A 20,682-nucleotide genomic window follows, 5' to 3' on the forward strand; every position below is an offset into this window, starting at 1 on the left:
AAGTCGTGTTCCTTTCTTAATTTTTCAGCGGCTTATCTTATAGAAAGGTGCACTTAGATATGTTCTTTCTTTTCCCCCTATAAAAATTCTGTAAAAATTGGGTTGGATGCTAATGGGCATGCTAAGCTCACTGGATTGACCACCTCCAGCAGTTTCTATGGGTTGTGTGCACGCTACGGAGGTGGCGGGTTCTTTTCGTGATCGAGTTGCCAAGTGCCGTGCGAGAAGGATTGAGCTGCAATGCATGTGGCAGCAGGCCCATTTCAAGTCGACAGACTCTGAAGTTGTCGCATCTGCAGATTGCTTTCAAGATACGGTGCTTTGCACCCTTGTGCGCAATTCGACTCACTGTCACATGCTTTCACTCACACATACAGCACATGGCACGCGGGGACGATTTTATCGCCCATGGACTCTATAATAAACATCGCGGCGACCACGGTGGCACAAATGTGCCTGGAGTGTCCATGTCATTGGCATTTCTATAGGAATGGCAAAGATATGCTTGCGCGTGACTCGTGTTCATGAAGAGAAATGGCACTGCATTTTTTTAAGTTGCTTACTGAATGAACTGGTGCATCTGATACGCCCGTGCAACTTATATACTATTTTTGGGCATTTTGAGAGGGGCGCAGCTTATACAAAGGTGCGACTTACAGACAGGAAAATGCGGTAAATTCAATTTGTCCTACCATTTCCTCGCTCAGCTAGTGGACATCAAACATGTCGGCAGTCTGCTCTTGACATCTTTTCGCCCATGTGGCGACATTAGAAAGCTAAACCATCTGTTTTAGTTTTGCAAGCCATTGCAGGTGCTGATATCTGGTGTTGATGTGCTCAACAATGTCAGGAACATTCTTGTTAAGGCCCACCTTGTAAAAAATAAGAAAAAAAGTTAGGACTAGTCTGATGGTGATATTGCACTGCTGATACATTGACGCCAGCAGATAAATGGGATAGTGCCTTTCATTAGACAGCTTCACCCTCATATTCTCATATGAATCAAGACTAGAACCTCTACCTCCACTCCATGGAGTCATGCAAAGCACCGCCTCGGCTAGAGAAGACCCTACGCTTCTCAAGAATTGCCAGGGAGTTGCAGTGCAGAGCTATGATCACTACTGTCGAAGGGTGGCGCTGTCATCTACTTCCTTGATTCAGGACATAGTGCTGAGTGGAGAAACATTCTAGAATACGGAGATTGGAATAGCATTCAGTGCCTTACACACATTAAATGCAAGTACTTCACATCATGCTGTGGTGAGAATGCCTTGAGGGCATTTTAGTTTAATGTATGGGAAAGCAAATGTAACGAAAACGTTTGTGGACGATGTGCCATCTGGTGCCTCATGTCCAACCTGTCTGAGACAAAACTGTCTGTTAGCACGCATCCTGCCATTCATATGCCGAGGCGTTTTGTCAGGCTTGAAAATGCCAGAATGGCCAAATGATCTCAGAAATCCAGCACGCTAGCCACTCATAACTTGTGAGTCAGTCAAGTTGTGAGGAAGCTAAAGCTTAACTCCTCATTTATCCGTGATCAGCGACAGCGAGAGGGAAGTTGTTGCGACAATCTGCACTGAAGTGGGAGCCACGGGTGCCGTCATGTTTTACAACGCTATTTCTTAGCGTATGTGAACATTATGTAGGTTAATCTCGCCAAATAATGTATGTTAGCATATGTAAGCCACAGGGATACAGTAGCATACAGAGCATGTGCAACGAGCATGATAGTATTTCTTTGTGTGTTTATATTTGCTTCTGAATGCTAATCTAAAGCTCTCTATTGAAAGAAGGTTTCTGTGTGCTAGATGCAGCGTCAAAAGATTCTGCTTGCATGTGTACCTTTCGGTATTTCATACTGGGGTATGAGTCTATGCCATTGCCTCCACTGCACCACCATGACCATGCTACATTTGTATTTTATCTATATTTGTGTTTATAAATGTTTTGGATTTCCATTGACAGAAGTTTTTTTCAACACCCATATATAAAAACCAACCAAATTAGTGGCTGTTCCGTTTCGATGATTTTCATTTACGGAGGCTCTATTGTACTATATTAGTTGTTCAAGCAGCGATACATTAAAAAAATGATTTTTTTTTGGTCTGCTAGCTGTTATGCGCTATGTTCTTTGTAAGGTTGTCGTCTGCTGTACAAAACGATGATGCCCGATGTGCAGGCTTGCTACTCACTGTCCGAGATGGGTGCCCAGCAGTTTGACGCCTATGGGAAGATCTTCACGGTGAAGCTGCAGTACGTGTTCTATAAGGAGCGGGTGGGTGTGCGTCCGGGCCAGATCTCCAAGGTGATGCAGGGCCAGGTCACGACCATGGGCCAGATTGCCAAGCTGGGCCTGCCCCTGCAGCATGCGCCCCAAGTCTCGCAGCTGCTCAAGCTAGGCACCCAGAGCTGCGAGGACCTCAAGAGCTTCTGCCAGGTGTGTTACATGCAACTGCGCGAAGCCAAGAGACAATGAAGGCAGGGAAAGCATGGGGGAAATTAACTGCTCTCTTTTTGATTGAAACGTAGAAGTAAGGAAAAGGCAAATGAAAGAGGACAGAAACAACCGGCCTCGGGTGGGAGTCAAACTCGCATCTTTCACAGTGTGCATGCTGTGTTATCACCACCACCATCATCATCATCGGGCTATTTTATGTCCACTGCAGGTCGAAGGCCCCTCCCTGTGACCTCCAATTACCCTGTCCTGCGCCAACCGATTTTAACTAGCACCTGCGAATTTTTAAATTTCATTGCCCACCTAGTCTTCTGCTGTCCTCGACTGCGCTTCCTTTCTTTTGGCACTCATTCTGTAACCCGAATCATGCACCGGTTATCTAACCTGCGCGTTACATGACCTGTCCAGCTCCATAGTCAATTAGAATATCGGTAATACCCATTCGCTCTCCAATCCAAACCGCTCCCTTTCAGTCTCTTAACGTTATGCCTAGCATTCCTCGTCCTTGACTGCTGTGCTCTAAGATTGAGCTATGCTCGCGGACGACTTTCTATGCCAGTGAGGGGAAAGCTACGAAGACAAAGCGCGGACGAGTAAGGGCACTCCCAAAGGAAGTACCACATTCTCATCCGTTTACACTGGGGAATAGAAAACAGTAACATCTTACTTGCTTTTTACCTTTGGTATAAGTGACTGCAAACTGTGCACTCACTGTAGTGGACGAGCCTTTGCAAAATGTTACTTTGGCTTGCAGGCGTGTATAAAAATTTCTAATATAAGGTGGCACAGGAGGTGTGTTCAGTTGGTGACGTAAGTTTATTGGGCACAGATCTGAGAAAAAAAGCTGTACATAACCCATGGTTAGGCACACAGCTTGGATTTCGGACTTAGCACCGGTACAGTCAAACCTAGATATAGCAAATATAGTCATAAGGAATTATCGGACATAGCAAAGTAACTGTATGGTGTTTCTTGCCAATATTAGTACTTAACCAGTATATCGTATGTTTATAACAAATATTGAATAAAATTAAGGTATTTTCATGTTTGGTTCAACCATGTTGTAATGAGGTTCTGCCATGCTAGCATATGTGACCAGCCACAAGCTGAAACTAGGCCTGGAACGTGACTTTTTGCAGAACCTTCATTTTACAAGCCTTTGAAGCCAATTGTAGAGCTTGCTTTGTTGTCTTTGTGAAGCAGTGGATATAGCGGAGTTTTTTTTTTCTGTCATAAAGAAGTTGCTGCTTCAACTGCTGTTTCACTTGGCACTAGTGTGACAGAAGTCCTTGCCGTGGGTCAACTTAAAGGAATGGTCACATGACCAACTTGCTGTGGGCTTTAATAAATGGTGACCTGGATGATGGTGACCTGGATGATGATGACTACATCGTGCAACAGCTGAGCATAATGCAGCCTAACACTATGCAGGTTGTGGAGGATGCCCTGTTCCGGCTACAGATCCATCGAGACCGAGCACTTACGTACAAGACAGAAGAGATCCAGGTGACTGTGCAGGATGAGTTTATTGTTGAGCAGGACAGGACGGGACACGTGTGGAAGCAAAAGGCTCGTGTGCGTGTCTTCTTCCTTGCATTTGTTTCTGGTGAGTACGACACTTTCCTTGCGTATGCCTTTTTAGAGGTGTATGAGTATCTGAAGTAGTTGCAAACCGCCCATTGCTTCTTCGTTTATTTTATTCATTCACTGAGACACTTTGCCTTATTGGCAGAGTTACCTCGTATACTTGTGGAATATCATCTCTTTTGAACATTCTCCATTCACTCTACTGATTTCATAAGATTTCTGTATTATATTTAAATGATGAACTCATACAGACTTCTTACAATATTTCGTAAGACAGTAGAACCCCTCTAATATGTTTTCCATGGTCCTGCAAGAAAAAAATGCAATACCCAGTAAATGTATTATGCTAAGATGCTGTTGAATGTTAATACTACACTATGCACAGCTCAGCCTCTAAAGGATTTACAGTCATTGACAGCTAATTTAGACTTGTCGGGAACTACCTAAACTCCAAATAAGCTGGAGTCTAAAGTATTTGGTTTGGCAGATAAGGTCACTTGGGGAAACCTTCACTTTTGCGGGACTAGCGCTCGACGCATTGGTGTCTACGAGCAGTGGCATACTTTGGTGCAGCAGCGTTGTCTTATCGCAGTGCCAGGACTGCTGTCGCTAGCCGATGTGCCTGTTGCTAGAAAACTGAAAGCAGCATCTTCTAAAGTGATTGTCTCAAAATATGGCCCAAATTTGTCAGCACGTTACTGTGCGTACTTACGCTTGTCTGCGACCTGGTCAGTACTGTACCTATTTCAACCATTCTCATGCAATCACTATGGATAGATGAAAGGGCTGTCAATGCATCCCCTGGCGACATGACCAAGGTCGACTGAACTCCGATAGCTGAATGACTGCGGGTTTCTTCCTAACAGTTATTGTCCGGTGGTTCTTTTCCTTAATCAGCACCCTCGTCGATACATGCATTGAAAGTAGACTTCGCGGCACTTGAAACTGCTTTAAAAGGTTTCCCAGGACTGTATGACAATTTAACACTCAAATGAAAAATGCTGGACCCATTAGAACTCTCGTAATAAATGGTACATGTAGATGATGCAGCTTTTCAACACTTGGTGGCTTAGCTTGTCTTGCTGTTCGGGTAATTTGGGTGCAGTCTTTGACTACTGGATTGACTAGGCTTCACTTGTTTCTGTTTCGAAGAGGAGCGAACAACATGGCCAATGACCATGCCAGCAACACATTAAAACCAAAATATGGCTATTTTCGGTAATTTCTGGGGCTAAATTGGCACGTGGTCATGCAGGCGAAGTCAGAAATTGTCAAAAGTGTCGGAAATTAGGAAATTTCTCAGATCGACTGTGGCGCATCAAAAGTGTATGTTGGTGGTGGTCAGCATTGCACAGCTAGGATGTTTAAAGTGGTTGACATTTTTCATTTAGATTTATTATGTTATAGATGGCACACTTATACACCAAGGTTGCAACATACTATTATGCAGCAACATTGTTGAAACAATGACATGTCTGAAGGGATTATAATATCTAGCTGTCTATGTGCCTTTTGTAGGGACAGGGCTCTAGTGACAATTTACTCGGGAAAGCGTATGAACGAGAAACGTAACAGCAAGGTTCTACTGTAATTGTGCAGAAAACATATGTAAAGGATATGAAATTTGTAGGAGTGGCGCTTTAATAGGGCAAGCTGGAATATGTGCAGTCACTGTAAGGGCAGAATAGGAAGAATAGGTTAGCGGCTTCATGCACCTGTTGCTTCGAATAATTCCTGCCATACCACTTGCGTTTAATACCCTTATTCTCCATCATGAACACAGCAGCACCGACGACTCTGATAGATGTCTCCAAACTTCTCCAGCTCCATGTTAGTTGAACCCATTCATTCACCTGCAGATTTCATGTTTTCTTCGCCGTATAATTTCTGTAGTGCCCTTAGATGCTCTTCCCATTTGCCCGTTTGTACCCATTCATTACTTTTATCAGCAGTCATCATTAGTGGTGTTATGAAGAAATTTGAAATGGCCATTACATAACCTGCCTATTTCACTTATTTGTTGTAACTCCACTTGTTAGCATTTTCCATTGGTTATGCTTGCACAATTAACGGATTGACTCATGACTGTAACTACGGCTGCAGTGTCGGATGATTGATGCTCTTCTTTTGCAGTATTCCTGTATCAGCAGAGGTTGGGCAACTGCCCTTATTATTTTTTTTCATCCCTGACCTTTACTTTGTTTACTTTGCACTCTCCTGGAAATACTTTTCATACTGCTATGAGGAAATGTATGTTTACGGATATTTGGAATTTAAAAGCAGTTAGACAAAGCAGGTAACAAAATGGCAACAAAGTGCATGTGTTACCCCTTTTACACTTTGTTCTCATCTGAGGAAACCACCAACATGTATTAGTCCTCAACCATAGCACCATAGGCCCTCTTTCCCCACATCCTGGACCCTATTTTTCTAGGCATACTCTCACCCTCGCCTCACGTACCATATTTACTCAATTATAACTTCCACCATGTAGCCGTGAAGGTATACCAGAAAGCTTCCTGTTCATTGCATTCAGACACGAAACCGAAACTGCATTTGTGGCATTGGCAACAGCCTGCTGTCACAGCCAGCATCATTGCCATTGTCATCGCAAGACTGCAACAGAACAAGTCACTGTGTAGCTTGGCTGTAACCACGTGCCGCTTTCATTATGGCAGCTCACTCAAAAAAAAACGGACTCGCCATCCCGGCTCTGTGGAAACGGATGTCCAGAAAAGCTGTTACAAAATCACTACACCTGCTGATGGGTGTATGAAATGCTTTATTACTTTAGAGCGCTCGTATCCCAGACTGGCTTTATTCCACAAGCTTTATCCCGACACCTATGCCACTACTTCATGGAGGCACTGCAATGACTTAGCTAGCCTAGGCCATATGCTCTGGTGTTGGCCTTTGTTACGAGGCACAGAACAAATTAATGAGGACAAGTGGCTCTCCGCTTGTCCTCCTCGGAGCCCGGCGGTCGGGCATGGCCTGACTGTTCCAACGTGGGAGCTGCCCACAGCGTGCTGAGTCGCGTACCTGAGGACCTTCATCAAAGTTTTCCATCCATCCATCCATTTAGAGTAATGGTAGCGGTAATCCCTTTGTGGTCGCTGTGGTTACTCGGGAACCCCGGTTCTGCACGGCCTACCTATAGCAGTGCAGCAATGGGAGTGTCTATGAGAGCTGCAATCGGGGTGGTTCAGCCAGCATGGTAATTATGGGAAGTACATGGATTTCCCTAAACTTCATCCTTCTGGCTTCAAGGCACTTTATGACTTTGTAAACTCATCATTTTCAGCAAAGTACTGTGTAATAAACAAATAAACATTGTTAAAAATGTTCAACGGCAGGGTGCGAACACAGGACCTCTAGTACACAAGCCTGATATTGAACAAGCATAATAAAAGCATCCGAACACATACTTGACGACTAGCCCGCGAGAAATTCATAATGGTGTTCTGTTCCGCTTCTTGATGTATTACGCCACGGACACATGCATCGAGAAGTTGCCTAGAACGCCCTTATGAATTTCTCGCGCACTAGTCATCAAATATGTGGTTTGGATGCTTGTTTTGAGCTTGTTTTTTATTGACGAAAATACCGTATGTTGTATACATGATTCCAAAGAATATACACACTTTTCGCGTCACTTTGCCGAGTGCTTGAAACCTGCTTCACCTCTGCTGCGGGTTGACTCGGTATTGCACTACCTCTGGGATTGGCCCACGTTTTTTGCCCAAGAAAGTGGACTTGAAAAATTGCGACCAACGAGAGGACAACAGCTTAGGTGTAAAAAATAAGCAATTTTGCATCATGCATTTTTCGGCATTCAGGAGACTTTGGACGCATCGCAGGATGAACTTGCAAAGTTGTTGGCAACTGTTCCGTATGCAATGGTTGCAGAACCATTCGAGTGCAGAATATCAAACACAGTGGATTGTATGGAAGCCATGTTTTGTTTGCTTGTTTGTTTTGTTTGTTCATTTATGTATTTATTTGTTTATTTCAAGTATTGCTACGTTCAGCACTAAGAGTCATAGCATAGTGGTACAGATGTGTCAGAAGACAAGGACACAATACAGACGACTTCCGTTTATTTGATCCTGACGGGATGGACAAAACTAGTCGAACTATCCGACGGGTCGAATTAAACAAAAGGCAGGGGGAAAAAAAACGCTGTTACATGCCGTTGATTCACTTGATAGTATTTGTTTTATGCGAAGCATATTACGAGGGCTCAACCCAGCTCCTCAGGTGCGGCGGTGTCGCCTTGAATACCACGTGACACCGTGACGTCACGACAGCGGAGAAACGGCGCTCCAACTCGCGCCGTCGCTCGCGGCATCGCCCCCCGCATTGGACGCGGTGAGCGTCGAGCAACGCAGCGTTCGGCGCGACAACGAAATGTGCGCCTGAGCAAGCGCCTGAGCCGACGCCGACGACACATACTAGCATACTAGCTTTTAAGCATACTAGCCTTTATTTTAACGCTGTCGCGTTAAAATAAAGGCTAGTATGCTTCGCATCCTGGGCTTAACCTTAGCTAAGCCACAGCCATTGTTTTAAAGTTAGCTTCACTGCAATACATGTCGCACGTTGAAGCATACCAAGCGAGAAATTGTCACTGTCACAGGACTTGGCATGTGTTCCTTTAGATGCGCACCCACATGCGACATTTCTGGTCACAGTACGAGCACCGAAGCACCTTGTAAGTTTACTGGCAAGCCTTCGGGGTTTTATATTGTTACAGCATTGACACAGGCGCAACAATTTCGGTCACGAGTGTCTCTTTTAAACACGTGTTAGGGCGAAAAGTTTTGTTTAAATGGGACGAAGATTCAAAGTTCTGTGGAGTGAGTGGTGAGCCGTTGCGACCTATTGGTGTGTGTAGTGCTGACGTATTTTTGGGAGGCCATGTTATTACGACAGAGTTTGTAATTATTCCTCGGTCGACTCATGATGTTATTCTCGGCATGGACTTCTTGCGGGAGTGTGGTGCTACTGTCGACTGCCGCACAGGAAAAGTATTCTTAAGTGGTAGGATTCCATCAGGACTCCTGGAGAACCCTGTAGATCGCGAAATTGCACTGTGTGTTTGTGGTGATACGGTCATACCTGCATCATCTACCGTTTGCGTTCCCGTTGTCTGTTGCGGCGCCGATTCCGACTGCTTCGAAGCTACCGTAGAACCGATGCACTTTAACTGTATGAAGAAGAATGTGTTGGTGCCACATTGTGTTGTGTCGATCAAAGGCGGACGCACTGGCTTATGGACCGTAAACTGTTCTAAGGAGCCCGTTATACTATCAGATGGCATGAAATTAGCCTTCGCCAGGGAACACGCGTGCTTATCAGTGGCTGACCTTACAGATGTGCCGGAAGAACCCGATGGCCACAGTTCGGAAACGGCCCTTTTGTCGATGGTAAATAAATCGCTCAGCACGAGTGAACGCCGAACGTTAGTGGGTGTGCTTTCGAAGCACGTTTCGGTATTCGACTTTGCGCAGAAGGACAATATACCTGCAATCCCTGCGTCTCGAACGCGCCATACCATCAGCACGGGTTCGGCAAATCCGATTAGACAAAAGCCATATCGTGTTTCACCATCAGAGCGCCAGATTATCAACGAACAAGTGCATGAAATGATGAAAAAGGGAGTCGTATAAGAGTCAGCAAGTCCATGGGCAGCTCCAGTGATTCTTGTTAAAAAAAAAGATGGATCTTGGAGATTTTGCGTCGACTATCGCCGTTTGAATGCTGTAACAAAAAAGGACGTGTACCCACTCCCACGTATTGATGACGCAATAGACTGCCTTCATTCCGCCTCTTACTTTTCCTCAGTAGATTTACGATCCGGCTATTGGCAAATTCCGATGCATCCTGACGACAAGGAGAAGACTGCCTTTGTAACCCCTGATGGGCTCTTCGAATTTAATGTGATGCCATTTGGCTTGTGCAACGCTCCGGCAACTTTCGAAAGATTTATGGACACTGTATTGCGTGGCTTGAAATGGAACATCTGCATGTGCTACCTCGACGACGTCGTCATCTTTGGCCGCACCTTCAGCGAACACAACTCGCGTCTAGATATTGTTACGCATGAAAAAAACGAAGACCAGTGAACGTGCTTGCGGTCCCGAGTGGAGGAAAGAAGAAGAGGACGACGCTCAGTGGATAAACCAGCTGACCGCTCTAGCGCTCACCTTCGCGACTTAAAGTAAACGGTCCCCTTCATCCGTAAGGGTTACAAACGGTCTCCTTCGCGCGCAACAAAGTGGTGGAGGTGCGGGGTACCGCTAACGACAACGGAACCATCACTGCCGCAGCTTCGTCGAAGCCGTCGACTTGCCGGCCTCCCGCCATCAGCCGTGACCATCTTCGACATGCCAGAAGAAGGAGCCACTCCGAGGGCAGCGCCTAGCAGTCCACTGCCATACTACCGAGTTCCACCCACCTTCGGAGGCAAAGCGGGGGAAGATGCCGACGAGTGGCTCGTCCACTACAAACGAGTGAGCAAATCCAACGGGTGGGATCCAACCGCTCAGCTCACCAATGTGGTGTTCTCCCTGACCGATACCGCCCTCGTGTGGTATGAGAACCACGAGGACGCGCTTACGACGTGGGAACATTTTGTTGACGAGTTAAAGGCGTGTTTTGGGGACTCAGTCGCCAAAAAGAAGCGTGCGGAGCAGACACTGTCGCAACGGGCGCAGCTACCAGGTGAGACATGCACAACATACATCGAAGAAGTGTTAAAGCTGTGCAAGGTGGTCAATGCTCGCATGTCGGAAGAAGATAAAGTTGGACATTTGCTGAAAGGAGTGGCTGAGGATGTCTACAATTTTCTAATTGGAAAGGAGAGCCTCAGTTCTGTGTCCGACGTCATTCGGCACTGCAGAACTTTTGAAACGCTCAAGATGCGTCGGATTGCGCCAAAGTTTGGTCGGTTGGCAAACGTTACGACGGTTGCCAGTGTGGACACGAGTCCTTGCCTCGACCTTCCTTCAACCATCCGACAGATTGTCCGCGAGGAACTTTCCCGCCGCGAAGGGTTGTTGCATTCGACTGTTGACCACCATGGCGTGTACACGTCGCGAGAGGCTATGACGGCGCAACATTCGGCCCCTTGGCAACCGATGGTTACCGCAGCGGCCGTGGAGTACAGCGCAGCCCCACAGTCGAGGATGACAACACGCCCGCCGACTCCGCGCTATGACCAACGCACTCAGCGCACGCCTTCTCGACGCCCGATGCATCCTCGTGACACACACCACGAACCAACCCACTACACGCGGGAAAATGGTAATGTCCGCTTCATCGACGAACGACCAAGGTTTCGACCTCTCCCGGTGTGTTATTCCTGTGGCGTCCCGGGTCATATATCGCGGTTTTGCAACCAGCGTATGACCACGTGGTATGGCCAGCCGTCAGAGTTTTCTCGGCCCTCCGAACGGCCACACGGTGCCCCGTGGCCAGCACACGTATCGTCTGGCGATGAGTATTGGCCGAACAGCTCCCGGAATCGCTCCCCAGCATCTGACAGAAGTTTGACACCCCCACCGCAACGTCGTGCTCCCCGTTCTCCCTCACCGCTGCGTCGCACCGCGTCCCCTTCGTCACCGGAAAACTAGCTAGCGCGGCCGATGGAGGTGAGGTCGCTGGAGACGTGCTACTGACAGAAATACCTCCTGTGTTGATGCTGAAAAACAAAGTGCGCGTGCTTGTAGATAATGTCCCTGTGATGGCTCTGGTGGACACAGGCGCAACAATATAGACCCCCACTCTTTTGTTGGCTTTAAGCGTCCCCTCAATTTCCTGTTTTTTTTTTCATCTTACCACCTTCCATTTCGCTAGTTATCCCATAACACTGGTGGTTTTTCTCCGCTTCTCGGTGCACAGCGCATACATCCGCACATTATTAAAGGGACACTAAAGTGAAAAATGATTTCTTCTGCATCAGTAGATTACCTTTCTACAACACCAAAAACACCACTCTTACAACGATAAGACGATTGGTAAGCCAGAAAAAGCGCAAGAACGAAATACGGGTGGCGACGCCTACTTAAGTTCCTGCACCTGGTGGCTGTGATGTCATAGACTTTTGTGGCATCTTCTAGGGCCTACTGATTAAATATAGAGGTACAGATTGACTACATTGTGTTCTAAAGGACCAAAATATTAAACATGGTAAGTTTTGGGAACCTTTACTCAGCCAACGCGGCCCAAATGCGAAAACATACTTTGAAATCCCTGACGTCACGCTGACGTACCAGCGCTGGGGTTTCGGCGCGAAATTCAAATACTGATACTTGGACCTTAATTTTCTCATCTAATAATCAAACTATCTTTTTGAAATGACCGCCTGCAGGGTTCTGAAACAATGCTTCATTAGTCTAAACTGATTTATTGCTTCCCTTTAGTGTCCCTTTAAGGAACACATACTTGGCTCCGTTAACGGCTCACATATGAGACACGCATGGTGGGTGGGCATGAGGGCTGAAATCGCTGTGGCAACATCAGAAACAGCTCTGAATGGCTGTCAGTATGCTGATGAGGCATCTAGGTGCTCTTACTGTCACCGCAGATGGTGCATGCACACCTGTATAAGAAATGCTTTTTGTCCCGTGACAGTGGCCCCCTTTCAGTATTGGTATGCTTCACCGCATAACACAGATGCACTGCGGCGAAGCTTACTAGTTTAGCTCAAATTCTTTCAGCTCAAAACCAGTTTGGACCGATAGAGATGTATGGGCGCCGGCTGGGCCCTTCGGTCGTGTATGAATTAATGGAAGTGCATTGTATATGAAAACAAAAGACTATAAATACACTTGTGTTCAGCGTTCAAACATATATAAAATATGCACAGCAATGAAATGCGTCCAAGAGTCCGTATAACCTAACTTCACTTTTATGAACATAGATTGTGCAGGTATATTTCTGTTTTTGATAGTGGGAATTGCAGACATGCTATGTACTTTTCTCTTGTTATAAAATTTGGTGCACTTTCGATTTGGGCTAAAAGCACTATAAAATATGTTTTACGATTTTGGGCATATCTTGTCCCCAAACAGTAAACGTCATCTGTCTTGTTTATATTTCCTTTCTTGAAAACTCTATGCTTGCTAGTTTCCTGTTAAGAATGCTATGTGACATCTTGATACACACGCCGTTTATGACATGGGAGTATTCCAGGCATCAAGGTAGATGGTTATTGTTTGGTGACAAGGTAGGTCCCAAAGGGTACAGACTTTCCTCTTAAAGTGTAGATTACAGTAAATGTGATACAACCGGGAATGATTCCTGTGCACATCGACCTGTGAAGGGAGGCGTCTGACTGTGTGGTGTTTGTCAGCTGCATGGATTGTTAGTTCCTTTCTTTTGCTGATACCTTGCACAAAGGTGTGGAAGTTTGATGTCTGCTTGGAACGATGCTTGTGTGACCCAGGGATGCCAGACATTGAGGTGGGCATCAACGACCTGACCCGCCAGGGCAAGGAAGTCGTGGGCCGCTACGACATCATGCCTGTGGTCACCGAGGAGTGGATCCGCCTGGAAAACTGCGAGTTCCACTCGTGCGTCCTCCAGGAGGAGTTTGAGAACAACCGCATCATCAAGTGAGCTTTTCTGACTTGTTTGCCTCTGGCACATTGCATAGCATGTGAGCTGTCAACCACGTGAATGGCATGCCTTGCGAGTGCATTTGCAGTCCTTTTTTTTTCTTTGCATGCTTCTGCATGTTCCTCGTACGTTAGTGAGAGTTCCAGCATAGTCTGGCAAACAGCAAGTTGAATAAGTTTGTTTCAAAGACATGACAATTTCAACCTATAATATATATATATATATATATATATATATATATATATATATATATATATATATATATATATATATATATATATATATATATATATATATTTTTTGCATTACATGAAGGTCCAGATCCTATAAACAGTATACAAAAATACTGGCAAGTATCAAGGAGCCTTAAATAATTGATCAAATTATTTCTGCTCACCAGTTTTGGTTTTGGTGATGCGACAGCCTTAATGGGACTTAATGTGACAGCATGATACATTGGTTCATTTGGTTTTTGTCATTGCCGCAGCTGCCACACGTGGGCATAACCAGAAGAAACATGTGAAGCCCACTCATTTATTCTTTCGCAAGAAGCATTGCCACATTTAGCGTCATTGCTGCATGTTGAGAGCACATTTTGTTCGCTTTGTGTTATGATGTCGTCACAATGAAGTTGATATCAAGGCGCCAGGTCTGAGATTTCCAGAAAAACCTTGCAATCAAGTTTAAGGTCCCTTATAATTTCCCGACCATCGTACTTGCTAGGTCTCGTACTTTTACATGCAATAAGTGTGCGATAGTTTCTACAACTTGCAAATGGCAAGAGTCAAGTAGGAGTGGTTGATGAGCAGTTGAAGCACACAACACCTTCCTGAAGCATATATTAACATGAGGACTACATTGGCCGAATGGCATGCTGTTTACAAAACTTGGGCGAGCTGGAAGATCCTTCTTGCAGGCATTTATTTCATAATACCCAAGGGTGTGGAAAATGAATGCAGACTGACTGCAATGACTCCCATTAAAGCTGTGGGTTATTGGAGCATAGCAGAATGAGTGTCAAAAAACAGGAAGCAGTCGAGGGTAGCGGAACCTGTCGGGGTAGATTGGAGTCTATGGTGTGTGCTGCTAAGGTCGAGGTCACGGGGTCGAATCCTAGTCGTGATGGCTGCATTTTGATGCGGTCACATGAAAGGCAAAAATGCCCATGTCCTCTCTGTGTTCGGGGCACGTTAAAGATCCCCTCATGGTCAAAATTAATCCGGAGTCCCCCACTACGGCGTGCCTCATAATGAAATCGTGGTTTTAGCACATAGAGCCCCAGAATTCAATTCGATTCGAGGCTAGCAGAAGACTGCATGATGTGGTGAGATCGAGAAATTTGAAAAGTGTAGGGTTGGCCTGAGTGGCAAAGGGCTGGAGTGTGATTGGAAATTTCCTGGAGTTTCCTTTGCCCTACAGTCAACTTCATTACAGCCTGAAGATCAGTTGGCGGAATGTAGTATGGCCATGATTTTATTATCAGGAAATACATTTTTCCGAAAGCAAGCTTTTAAGACTGATTCAAAGCATGGAAGACTCCTTGAACATTTGCACTATAATGGTCACAATAGTGAATTGTTCCTCAATACAAGTCAGACAAAGCTAGTTAATTTGGGAAGCAACTTAATACTAGCTTATATTTAGGAACCAAATTGCATGTTTTGCACTTGTGCATGTGACATGGGTTCTATGCACAGCTGACTCATGTTAGTTCAAGCTGCTGAGGACCATAGATTGTTCAGTGGTACCTGTTGCAAGCTCTTTCAGCTGTGGACGGTGTTTGTACCACCACTTGTAGGTCACACTTCAATACAGGGAATCCCCATAGACAGGCATTCTAGATCACTAGTATTCCCATTGTGCAACCTCATATCGGCACCAGTCAGACATACAAAGCAGCCTTGATATCAAAAATGGGGGCGTGTTATGAATATGCATTCCTTATGAACACCCCCCCCCCCCTTCCCCGCTTCCAGATTTCCCTTTCACCCATTTGTCAGTCATAGTATTCTGTTCTGGGAGTGAAGTGCATAAATGCTTCAAACAATCAAATTAATCTAAAAACTTGCTCCAGTTAACCCTTATGTGCTGGCAAGAAATCCAAAAATACATTCCAAAAATTACATCTTTTGTTGCACATCTGGATAGCTAACTTTTTTTCCAGATTAGAAATATATATGACATCAGGGTAGTAAATTTTTAACTTATCTGAAAATGCATAAATTTAGAATGAGGTGGCGCTGGCAGAAGGTTCCATCTATCTAACTTTGTTCACTGCTACGTTGTATCAAGACTATTATCGGTCTGTTACATCAGAGTTGCTGGATGTGTCTATAGCACAGAAAACACTGCCGTCACTGGCAATGCTTTCATGCAGAAGCAAGTCAGCTTTTGAGCTTGATGACTAAATCAAATGAAAGCTGCACCATCGTGATGAGTACGATGGCACTCGACTGGCAGGCGCCATTTTTAATATCTCTACCAGATGAACGTAGACAAACAGTCTGTAGGTCTAATGGTCAAAGAGGGAACTCACCAGAACGTCAAAATGAATTGAACCAGCCTGGCCATTACTGGCACTTGGAAAGAGCGCCCAAACACATGGGCGTTGTCATTGCCACTAATTGCAAAAAAATTTTTAACCGAGTAAGACTCGTCCACTGCAAAGAGTTAAGGAGCTTCAATGTTCAGTGAAAGCATTGTGGGTCTATCAGTTTTGAGATTTGCATGAATTAACCGTAACTTGTGGCGTTATCTGAGTTCGAATTAAGACGTGTTGGCTATACTACTTGGCTCCGTTTGTTGCGACTACTAACTGTCCCTTTGAGTGCATGGGCTTAACTGCAACTTTTGAAAACCCTGCTGCCCCCCAGGTTGCACCCTCCCGATGCCTGCCTGTTTGAATTGATGCGGTTTCGGATTCGACCACCGAAAGCGCGGGAACTACCATTGCAGGTGAGGGTCTGCACAGCCTGGCTTGTTGACGCTTGCCATGACGCCGCTTGTGATTATTGCAGCAGCGGCGTTTAGAGAATGTTGCTGTTCCGGAATGAGCGTGGCCTTGGTGCTGGCTTGTGCTTGGCAGTCAGCAAATAGTGTTTTAGGACTATATTTTCTGTCTGCTGACTACTATTATGAACGTCACCATGGCAGCACGAATGCTCCTCCAATGCTTTAGTGAGTGAACAGAGTAAGGGATGCATGCTAGTTTGACGAGGAGACAAAATGCGAAGACAGGAGTAGGAAGGATACTAGGTGGGTGCTAAACTTCAACGGTTTATTCAGAGAGTGAACTCAAAGGACACACCAGATCCACATGCATGCAGCAGTTGTGTGAAAAGATCACAGCAACGTGTCAAAACAGTTGGAACATGCTGCCAAAATGGCGCGATTTGTGCCTCTATTCATTATTACAAGGAGCCTCCAACAATCCTCGTGCCAACGTGTCGCTACTTCTTCCCAGTATCTTGATCTCACAAAGCATTAGCTCACACTCACAGGCATTCTAAGTGCACTTTACCCATTGTTCTTTAACAATGGTTCATGCTCCCATCTTCTTAAGCCTTTGTTTCCACATTGCACTAATATGCATTCCTTTGACTTCAACCAACTTACCCAGCAACAATTTTGATGGTGAAGAGAGCAAGAAGCGAGAGCAAGGACTCCACCAGGCACGATCGCACTTTGCAGCTGCTTCCTTCGACGCGGCTTGCGTTTTGCCCCCTTCACTTCAGTGGAATCCGTGATCGCACTGAGAGACGTGGACATGGAACCGAAGCGAAAGGACACACTTTTATTTTAGTAGACTCCATTTTCATTAAACACTCTTTTAACTGTTCTTGTCACTCGTGGCTCCACTCGCACTATAGATGTTCAAGTGTTAAGTACCTCTACTCGTTTGAGCTTTCTACAGGTACAGATTGAAGTCACCGAACAATATTTTGTGCTAGGAGAGAGACAATGAAAATATGAGAATGATCAGTTCGAAAAAAAGAAGGAAATGAACTATAAGGGAAGAATAACTTTTGTAGTTCCTTTACAATGCCAGTAATACAGAACTCATTTACAGGCTTTTGTCCAGTTATGTGCTTCAGTGAAATAATATATGCTTGAAAATTTTACTACAGTTGTGGCCACAGAAGTGTTTTGTGTTTTTCATAGCCGTTGCTCAGCTTGATGCTTGTTGTGTGTCGTAGCAATACTGTGAAGTGAAGATATTGCATACAACCGTTAATCGGCATTGGTATTGTATTGACATGTTTCTAACGTGCCCCCGAATCTAACATGCACCCAATTTTCGCAGGTGTAAAGTAAGAAAATAAAAGCGTATCTGAACGTAACAGGTGCCCAATTTATTAAAAAAAAAACTATATCATGCCCCCCCCCACCCACCCACGTTCACGATCAGAAAAAGGGCAGAATTCACCTCCGCAGAAAAAAATTCTTTTTAATGAGCTTTCCTAAGAAAAGCTGCACATCGTGGTTGCCATTTTTACTTCATTGGCTACAGATGTCGCGCACACAGGGGAGAGGGGGGGTCTTCTCGAGCGGTCGCATTTAGAGATACTACTATAACTGTTCCGAGATTTTACGCGACTGCATCGGACGTCGAAGTATGTGGCACTGTACACTGTGCTCAGATAGAAAGCTTGGAAACAGTACCAGGAATGCTGGTGACGCTATACGCTGACACATCCAGTGCTGAGACGCCCGAAATCTTGCGAAAGTGATTGTATCTCCAAAAGCATTGACCAAGAATAGTGCTCCCGATCATGTTCAAGCACAAAATGAACCTGCATCAACCGTCACGAAGATCTATTCTGTCACCATCTTGTGACGACGATGATGCTGAGTCCGACAGCTCTGGTGGTAGGCGGTTGCCAACACTGCGAACATGATTTTGGTTTCACATCTGGATGCAACCCGCAGGCAATTTTCTGATCCATTTTTTCTGAAAAGGGGGGGGCAAAAGGTGCGCGTTAGAGGTAGGTAAAATTTGGTGAATCGTGCTTGTGTAATAGTGAAATGACCACTCTTACCACGAGAGGAGCCTTGGCGAGGCAGAAACTGGTGCAAGAACGAAAGACGAGTGATGATATTTCAATTCAGATTACGTAATTTGTTGTGTTGTATCTGTCACATTAAATTTACCAGTTCTCGCAAATTTGCAGGTGAGATTTAGCCTCTAGCTTTATTCACTCAAATCTTGGGTATGGGCCACAGTGGGTATTGGCCGTATTGTGTGAGGATAACAACAACCCCTTTCAGCTCCAGCTCGCTGTGATGTCTTAGATTTTGAATTTTGACAACACATGCTCGAGTCAAGATTGTGGAGAGGATGAGGGCAAGGGCCTCCTGCCTGGCCGATTATCTTGGCTGAGGTGTGGGCAGGATGCTGGCTGTACAACCTTTTGCCATTACTGACTTCATCTTATATATATATACACAGACACATTAGAGAATGTTCCTTGTGTCCTCTGCACAGATAATTGTTTACTGATAAAGAGAGAATTTATTACGTACTAAAGGAACTGGAGAGCTAACCAGACTAGTATCAATAACTATCCTTGTGCCAAAATGGCTTATAAGTTGGAAGATATCTTGAAATCCACATCACACAAACATAGTATGAAATTTTAAAACGCTTGGCCTTCATTTTGCACAGTAATAATAAACATTCTTATTCTCCCAAGTGGGTGAGAATAGTTTTGAAAGAATACTTTATCAGGCTATACAGATGTAGCTCTATTACTACTTAGTGAGTATCTAAGGCAGTGTTCTGCAAGCTCTTTTAGGAGCTTTCCACCTATGTGTGAGCATTTGCCAATCTGTCTTTTAAGCGAACAAACTTGTAGTGTAAACAGCTAGTCACCAGTGAACTTGAATGCCACTTTGAACCTGAGGCCCACAGTCAAGCCTGCGCGCCTCAGCTTGGCCGATTGCTGGTTATGGCAACTGGTACTCTTAACCAATATGGCACGAAACGGTGCAAGACATGTGGCACGTAATATTGTGCCATATGCTGCTTCACTATTTTGCATTGTCGTTGAAAGTACAACTTTCTTGCTGTGTCCAATGGTATTCCACTTACTGTACTGCACGAGCATGCTGCTGGTAACATATCCATCATGAAAACTTGTGTGTATTTGATCTCTGGTGCTCTCTTTGAATAGCAATTCTGTTTTCATGGGGGAAAAGGGTTTGCTGCTATGCCAGATAATATATTTATTGCCATTCTAAAAAGAACAGCACCCAGTCTACCAGCAACCTTTTATTAACCTAGGAGAGGGTTCTCAGTGCAACCAGGTAAGAACATCAGGGGTGTATTCCGGCAACGATACACACTCCTTAGTGTTTGCCTTTCCTTAGCTAGACAGTGTCTTGACGCTGGGTCCACTTCTTCGTGCAGCTGAAGGTCGTGATGCGGGTGTCGCCAAGGCACGTGGAGCTCCGTGCGGATGTCCTAGTGCCCGGCTACCACAGTCGCAAGCATGGCCAGGTGCCCTGTGAGGATGTCCAGATCCGATTCCCCATTCCAGAGTGCTGGGTCTACCTGTTCAGGGTGGAGAAGCACTTTCGATACGGGGCCCTCAAGTCGGCCGCAAGGAGGCCCGGAAAGATAAAGGTACGCCCACGCATGTGGTTCCTGTGCTTCACAGGTGCTGGTCCCTCGAGTGTTGGGGAAGAGAGGACACAACTCCAAAGGGGTGCATATTAGTGCAACAAGGAAATGGACTTTACTGGGAAAGAGTAGGAAGGAACAAAACAGGCACTAAATCCTGACTGACAGGGTGGGCACAATGCGACACAAATTATTGGTGTGACGAGAAGTGGAAGTATTAAAAAAGGGGCCCAGTGTACTAGAAATGTTCCTTCCTACTCCCTCCTTCTTAAGTCCTTGTTTTCTCATCACGCTAATGGGCACCTGGCCTAGCCTTCAACCAACTTGCCCGGTAACATGGTCTTCCAAAGGGGTACTCTTGGGGAGGTCTTATTTCATGAATTGGAGGAGG

The 20,682-nt window shown here is 45.3% G+C and overlaps 1 protein-coding gene across 2 annotated transcripts in view; it reads left to right on the forward strand.

The window, feature by feature from the left end:
• stnB (stoned B) overlaps nt 1-20,682 on the forward strand; it is a 44,619-nt gene that overhangs the window by 17,923 nt on the left and 6,014 nt on the right. For both annotated transcript variants that reach the window (XM_065450975.1, XM_065450976.1), the window contains exons 3-7: nt 2,183-2,440; nt 3,890-4,064; nt 13,497-13,665; nt 16,543-16,624; nt 20,079-20,294. In XM_065450975.1, coding sequence (XP_065307047.1) covers nt 2,183-2,440; nt 3,890-4,064; nt 13,497-13,665; nt 16,543-16,624; nt 20,079-20,294 — 900 coding nt within the window. The remainder of the gene's footprint in view (nt 1-2,182; nt 2,441-3,889; nt 4,065-13,496; nt 13,666-16,542; nt 16,625-20,078; nt 20,295-20,682) is intronic.

This window comes from Dermacentor albipictus, chromosome 7, assembly GCF_038994185.2.
Source record: "Dermacentor albipictus isolate Rhodes 1998 colony chromosome 7, USDA_Dalb.pri_finalv2, whole genome shotgun sequence".
Classification (NCBI taxonomy): Eukaryota; Metazoa; Arthropoda; class Arachnida; order Ixodida; family Ixodidae; genus Dermacentor; species Dermacentor albipictus.